This window comes from Salvia hispanica, chromosome 5, assembly GCF_023119035.1.
Source record: "Salvia hispanica cultivar TCC Black 2014 chromosome 5, UniMelb_Shisp_WGS_1.0, whole genome shotgun sequence".
Taxonomy (NCBI): Eukaryota; Viridiplantae; Streptophyta; class Magnoliopsida; order Lamiales; family Lamiaceae; genus Salvia; species Salvia hispanica.
In genome coordinates, this window is record NC_062969.1 from 7,210,529 (window position 1) to 7,218,503 (window position 7,975).

Here is a 7,975-nt window from a genome sequence, read left to right on the forward strand (position 1 = left end):
TTTTTTTGGGGTAACAAAGGTCAATAGTCCAAGCTCGATCCGCGTAAGCCAATGTGCATAACCTTTTACCCCCCAACAACATCCCATTAATTGCATATGAATATATCACCAGGTTTGCCATTTACATATAACATGAAATTGTATGTGTGAATATAACACGCTGATGATGTGCAAAGTCAAAAAAATATTTATAAATTGGATGGTGTGTGTGAGAAAACAAACAAAATTATGTGTTCCACTTAATTATACTCACTCAATAAATTATGTAAATATTTCAAAATATTAAAAAATTGGAAAAAAGTTAAGAGTCCCATAAACATTTATTGAATCAATTATGTAAGTTTTTTAATTTTAAAATTGGATGCTGTAATGTGAAAAGAAAATATATAAGCGTGGGACAAAAACATAAGATAATACCGTGCCCTTGTTCTTGTTTGAAGTCATACTGTTGGAAAATAGTGATTTTAGTGTAAATGAACAAATGATTTATAGAAATCAATTAATCTAAGACATTTAATTGGTCTTAGAAAATATAGACGCGCTAATACTAGGATACGAAAATACGTTTGCATACCTCATACTACCATTAAACCCAGACACGTAGTACATGTTGACTTTAATCTTCTTAGCCCAATTAAATGAAAATTTATATTCGATTGTACACGGTTTATTTAATTAAAGGAATCCTACAGAGTCAAAACAAAAGAGATGTGACATTTAGGTATATTTGACAACCAACTCAAAAGTTTGCTTCATAGTCTTGGTAGCTAATTGATTTCGAAATCGAATGTAGTATTTATATATGTATGTCATGTAGTATATAAAAATTATGGAACGTAATTTGTCAATATTAAGATGGTATGATTCAAGAATACGATATATAAGAGCACTCCCAATGGTTAGGCGATACACTCGGCGATTTTTCGCCGAGTATCGCCGAGTTTTCGCCGGGCATTGGGGTGGTTTCGGCATTAATTCTACCGAATTAACGCCAACTCCCGATTCATCGCAAGAAGTGTATCGCCACCAGCCTCTTCAAGATAGTGTATCCACAGCCTCTATGTACTATATATATATATAGGGTTGTGATCAATTGAGAACTTTTAGCTTAATTGAGAATTGAGATTCATTTTCAGCCACTTATTTTTATTAAATGGGTGGTCCAAAATTTGCCACTTGGAAAATAGTTTTAGATTAATTAATTATGAAAGGACAAAATGGTAATTTAAACAATATAACCGCAATTCCCAATCTCCCACACACAACTCCTTCCACCAAAAATCCTAATTCCTCCCCAATTTTTCCGCCATGGCAACGAATAGAAAGCGCAGTCCATCCTGAATCGTTTCATCACCATGAAAGAGGAGAAGAAGCCGCCTAAGCAGCGCCGCCCTTACCTGGCATCGGAGTGCCGCGATCTGGCGGAGGCCGATAAGTGGCGCTAGCAAATCATGCGCGAAATCGGACAGAGTGCGTTCTCCGATCATTCCAGAGTGCATTCTCCGATCATTGCCTGTTAATTTCCCGCGCCGATCTGAGCAATTGAAGGTAAAAATCGTATCAATTGATCAAAATTCAAGCTCTCCTCATTTCACAATTCACATTCTCGAATTTCATTGAATTCCGGTGATTAATAGCTTCTGTTTATCGAATCAGTGCTTTAATATCTATTTGGATTGGTAGATACCGGTGTTGACGGAATGAGTATGGTGTATGATTTTAAGAAACTAGAATCGGCTGGTAGTTTAAAATTTGATCGGATCTCTGGCGACGAATAAAATTTGAGAAATGAGAATCTGTAGTGTTTAGGATTATTTAATTAATTTTAGAATTGAGAATTGTTGTTGAGGATTGCAGGAGATTGATGAGGAGTTAAAGGATGAGTCAAGTATTTGAAGGTTATGAGCGGCAATACTGTGAGATATTCTGACATGGTTGGAGAAGCGGCGGCAGGATAGAATCTGGAACGAGAAGCGGCGGCGGAGGCTGGAGAATCTTCTCGACGCGGCGGAGCGGCCAGAATCTAATGACTTCATGGAGCTACCGCCTCGATCGGGAGAGAAAGAGGCGAATTTTTTCTGCATACTTACAAATTAGGCTATTCCGATGGCGAGAAGCTGCTGAGGAGTCGGAAGCTGAAGAAGGCACCGGTGAAGGCGAAATCAGCGGTGGTTTCGGCGTTGGAATTTGTCTGCGGCGGCGCGTTGAGATCCTGCAATTTCAGAGCAGCTATTCAGGCTGCGTCTCCTCATCGAGCTGCTAAGTTTGGTGGATGAGGATGAATTTTTGGGGATGAATTGAGAGTTGGATTTTGGATTTGTTTGATAAATTTCAGGATAGAGAGAACTTCGCGACGAAGACATGGTTGGGATATTTGACAATTCTAGTTAATTTTGGGGCTAATTCTTCGATTGAGTTTGAAATTGAAATTAAGATTGAGATTTGAGTTTATATTTGTGGAAATTGGGATGTGAGCTGGATTGAAGAATCAAGCTTAATCATGATGCACTCTAGGTGTTTGGTGAAATTCTCCAGTTGGAAATTAGTTGCTAATAGTTAGTTACAATTCATGTCAACTACATACATATAATATCAACTATTATATGTAATACGTTGTTGTTGACATAAATAATATAGAACGTTAGACATGAAAATATTTGTTATTGACATTAATTATTTGTAAAATGTTGTTGTTGACATAATAGTTGACATAAATAACGTTTGTTGTTGACATCGTAGTTGACATGAATAATGTTTGTTGTTGACATCATAGTTGACATGAATAATATTTGCTTTTGACATCGTAGTTGATAAGTGAATTGTAAGTGTTATTTGTTAGTTGTTGACAATTTAATACGAGTTATTGACATTCGATATTCTCGGTATTGATATGTAAATTATAAGTGTTATTTGTTAGTTGTTGACATTTTAATAGGAGTTGTTGACATTCGATATTCTCGATATTGATATGTGAATTATAAGTATTATTTGTTAGTTGTTAAAATTTTAATAAGTGTTATTTTATTGAATGTTGAAGATTTGAAGATTTGAAGATATGAATGTTGAAGATTTGAAGATTTGAAGATTTGATTGTTGAAGATTTGAAAATTTGAAGATTTGAATATTTGAAGACTTTGCAGCTAGAGTTTTAGAGAGGATTTTAGAAAATGATTTCAAATACAATTTAATGAAAAGACAAGTATACCCCCGTGTTGACATAATGTGATAGTTGTTGACATTAAGTTAATCTTGTGAATTAGTGGCTGAGATTGCATCTCATTTCTCAATTATGCCAAAAAATCTCATCCTAACAAGACCCTATATATATATATATATTTTAATTTCCCCCCTATAAATACACACCTTCTCTTCATTCTCTCCCCATCCTCATCCCTTTTCTCTCTTCATTCTCTCCTCATCCTCATCCCTTTTCTCTCTTCATTTATTTTCTCTCTCTCCATCTATATTTAATGAATTCTGAATCATCTTCTCATTCTCGGTCCGACGAGGAGATATCTCATTCTTCTTCCGAAGAGAAGGTACCTCCCGCTCCCACCGGATGGGATGTCGCGGGTTTCGCCAACAACCCAGTCAACAACTATATCTCTCGTTTCATACAAAGCGAGCTTGCTCGAATGCAGCAGCCACCCCAACGGCCAATCCGCAGGCGGCGCCGATACATCCCCCGCGACCACGCTGGTGGGCACGATCGGCTGTTCGCCGATTGTTTTGCTGAGGAACCTCGTTATCCGGCAGATGTATTTCGTCGCCGATTCAGAATGCGCCGCTCCCTCTTCCTGCGCATTGTTAATGCGTTGTCCGCGCGTTACCCCGAGTTTTGGCTCCAGCGAGAAGCCACAGGGAAGCCCGGTCTATCGCCCCTGCAGAAATGCACTGTTGCCATCCGACAATTGGCATATGGAGGGTCCGCCGACATGTTCGATGAGTATCTGCAATGCGGCGAGACGACTGGCAACGAGTGCCTGAAGAATTTTTGTCGGGGCGTGCGAGAGATATTTGGGGAGCACTACCTTCGCTCGCCGGATGCAGCTGGACTGCGCGCTTCTGCTGGATTGGCACTTTGGAGGAGCCACGGCTTTCCGGGGATGCTCGGCTAAAAGCATCGATCTGTATGCACTGGCAGTGGAAGAACTGCCCAACCGCGTGGCGAGGCCAGTTCACTACCGGCTACAAAGGTACGCATCTCACCATCATTCTTGAAGCCGTTGCCGACCAACGGCTTTGGATTTGGCATGCTTATTTTGGTATAGCCGGATCGAACAACGACCTAAATGTTCTTAATTCCTCGCCCCTTTTCAACGAGCGGGTCAACGGGTTAGGCCCCTCCATCGAATTCACGGCCAATGGCAATGTGCATAACATAGGGTACTACCTGGCTGACGGCATCTATCCGCAATGGCCCGTGTTTTTGAAGACGATTAGATGCCCAATCGGAGATAGTAGAAAGTATTTTGCCCGAGCGCAAGAGTCTGCGCGCAAGGATGTGGAGAGGGCGTTTGGGGTGCTCCAATCACGATTTGCACTGGTAAAGGGCCCGACGCGCTTTTTCTACCAGGGGGATATTGCCGACATCATGTATGCGTGCATCATCATGCATAACATGATCATCGATGATGAACACGAAGGCGTCCTCAACGTCACCAACGACACCAGTGTTGCATCATCGAGTTACGGTGTCTCAACCCAGTCCGAGTCCGCCCGCCGGGGTGTACCGTACAACGAACATGAACGGTTCAAGGCGTTCATGGACATACACCAAAAGGAGGCCCATCGAGCACTACAACACGATATGATCGAAGAATTGTGGGCAAATAGAAACCGCGCCCACCGCCCTTGAATTTTTTTACTTTGAATTTTTTTTTCCATTCCTGTACTATTTTTTTTAATTAATTTTCGTCGTTGTAATGTTTACTCGTGTTTAATACAACGAACTTTATTACTATTATTTGTTTTATCTTGTAAATTAAATTAGCTAGCTTTATTATATACAAAAATAAAACAATTAAATTAGTGATGATGTAAAAATGAAATGTTGAGTTAGGGAGAAATAAGGGAGAAATAAGGGAGAAACCATTGAAGCAGTTGGCTAAAAGTTGGCTAAAAACTGGGGATAAATTATGGTGCTGATGTGGCGGGATTTAGGGAGAAATAAGGGAGTTTTTAGCCGGACCGTTGGGAGTGCTCTAAGGATGAGATGTAGGTGTTCAAATAACAACAAATAATCATAGTATTATTTTTTGTCAAAAGCATATGATACGTCAACTTCTATGTTGACTTTCATATTTAGAAAGTTTAAGGGCCCCGTTTGGATTTGGCGGCTTTTTGCAAGCAATAAAATACAAAGAAAATGATATGAGGTGATTTTGACCAGAAAAGGACATATGCACACTTCTTAATCACATTATGACTGCTAAATAACTTAATTAGACCTCATATTTCAAAGTTAATTAGTTGCCCAGAAGCTCAAGCATAATGCGGAAGACAGGCACGTGAAATTTAAGTCGGCATTTAATTTAGTAGTTTTTTCATTCTTAAATTTTTTTTTCGTTTAGAAGGAAATTTTCAATGCTAGCCCTTGTCGATTATTCAACCCCCTCATAATAAAATACAACTCCTTATACAAGTATATTCACCAAATCAACACACGCCATGTATTCAAATTTCTTTATATTACTCTCTAACCGTGTGTAATCCCTCCCAACCACACCCACCTCATACAAATGCATGACCTCACAAATACAACTACTAGTCTACTACTACAATGTATCTGTGTGTGTGTAAATTTGTATGCGTGTGTGAAATCTCTTCAAACCTCCTAACCACAGCCACCTCATGACCTCAAGAAAATGTATGCCCTCACAAAAACACTTAAAATGTATTTGTGTGTATGCGTGTCAGAAAGAGAGAGAGCGCCATGTTTATATTTGCATAATTAATACATCAATATACTACACATCTACATAAGACCACACTTTCCATGTTAATTTACACTTAATTTCTTAAGATACCTCCTCTTTAATTTCCACAATTGAAAAATAAATAGGTACTCCATAAACTCATCCTAGCTATAAATAGCATACACTTGACCTATATTTCTCATCAACTATCCAATATTCATCATACAAACTACTATCAGTTAAATTAGCCGAATTTTGATACAAGGAACAATGGCCGGTAAGCACCTACTAGCGAAGAACAAAGTCAATTCTCCATACCCTGGTGAGTCCAACCCCGATGAGAAAAAAAAGAGCAATGCAGCTATGGGTCATCCCATGCCTCATCAAAATGGTAGCAATAGCAATAGTTATAATTATGGTGCAGGGAAGAAGATCCTTGAGACAGGTCAAGCTTCATCTTCACCAGCACCCTCCACCAATGCCAAAGATAATGCTCAAAAAATCTTTGGAAGCAGCACCAACAAGAAGAAGAAGTAATTATAGGAGTAATACCCATTTCTTATTACTATTTTCTTCCATATGCATATTTGGTTTCCATTCGTTTGTGTTTCTTGTTTTCACCTCTTTTTCAACCTCTATCTTTCCTATCTTCAAAACTAATGTAACTTTATTTTCTATTATTATATACTGTATATGTGATTGTTATTCCATGTGTTATTACAATTCTCTCTCTATATGTGTGTGTGATGTTGGGAGATTTCACAAGAAGAAATACAAATTTAACAAGTAAATTATTTGATGAACAGAAAGATGACATGACGTGCATAAATTGAATGCATACAAAAAATAGCACCATGCTATTATTTTTCAGTCATAGGATATTTTGGATGCATTGACTTTTGGAATGATTTACAAAATATAATTTAGATTTAAATTGGATCAAAATTGATGAAATTCATAATAAAGCATCAACTATACAATTTTGGCTGCCGCTAATGTAGCTATCCATGAAGAACAATAACATGTACACAAAAGGTAGTTACTATATTTAGTTTGGATGTCCCAATCCATAAAAAGAAAAAAGTACCAAGTTTGCTAAGATATAGTGGTGGGGGCAGATCATTGATAATTGATAATTGATAATTGATAATTGATAAACATGTACCTATTATACGACAAAATTATGAGATTAGCCCAATTTTTCGTATGTTTTAAAATCTGAGTCTCACAAGTCACATCCATTTTCATAAGACTTCTTCTATAATCATTACTCAATTAATTTAACAATTGAGTAAATGATGCCATTCGATTATATAATTAGTCGAGCTAGTAAGAGGTATTAAATGACCTTCCAAATCTATAGAAAATAAGTACTACTAGCTAGTATAATCTTGGCTAGCAATTTTTCTCATACCAATATACTGCTATCTGGTCATGTGAAGGGCGTTCAATACTATGTATGACATTTCAGACAAGTAAATATACAATGATCTTCAAACAAAGTAACAATTTTTTTTAAAACAAAATAAACATTTCATTAATAAGTTTCCATGCACGTGTATCATTAACCATACAAATTGCCATATAGCTAAAAGCACAATTATTAATTGCTTTCAGCCCAACTAAAGTATTTTATTTTAAGCCACAAATATTTCGAAGTTGAGCCCATTCAGAATCCATCAACATGCACCCTCGGCCCTATATTTCACCACTTGACTTGAATATGCAGTAATATTTTTTGAACTCTATAGAACTCTAACTTTAAATACAGATGCTAATTGCAGGTTTCCATGAATAAAAAATATTGTGATATTTTTATAGATATAATAGTGCGATAGTGTGATTTGAAGTGTATTTTGGTTATTTAAAAAATAAATTTTATACAAACTCGACATTTTCTTACTCATTAGCTTATCAATAAGTTCCATTTAGCTCAAAATTGGACCTTATAATGATATTTTAGATGAACTTAAAAATTTAACAAATATTTAGTGTCTTTATTTTTCCGTTAATAGCACAAATCAAAATGCCTTGCTCACTTAAAAGTGCTTATATTG

The 7,975-nt window shown here is 37.1% G+C and overlaps 2 protein-coding genes and 1 long non-coding RNA gene across 3 annotated transcripts; all 3 read left to right on the forward strand.

Moving 5' to 3' along the window:
- Positions 1 to 1,084: 1,084 nt before the first annotated feature.
- On the forward strand, positions 1,085 to 2,197 carry LOC125190753. The gene is made up of 2 exons (XR_007170954.1): positions 1,085 to 1,548; positions 1,858 to 2,197. It is a non-coding gene; the product is annotated as an uncharacterized LOC125190753 (long non-coding RNA).
- Positions 2,198 to 3,470: 1,273 nt separating this feature from the next.
- Positions 3,471 to 4,118, forward strand: LOC125189315. Its single transcript, XM_048086601.1, has one exon. The coding sequence runs from the start codon at positions 3,471 to 3,473 to the stop codon at positions 4,116 to 4,118; it is 648 nt and encodes a 215-aa protein (XP_047942558.1).
- A 14-nt stretch (positions 4,119 to 4,132) lies between these two features.
- On the forward strand, positions 4,133 to 4,858 carry LOC125189316. The gene is made up of 2 exons (XM_048086602.1): positions 4,133 to 4,196; positions 4,272 to 4,858. The coding sequence occupies exons 1-2, from the start codon at positions 4,133 to 4,135 to the stop codon at positions 4,856 to 4,858; spliced, it is 651 nt and encodes a 216-aa protein (XP_047942559.1).
- Positions 4,859 to 7,975: the final 3,117 nt, after the last annotated feature.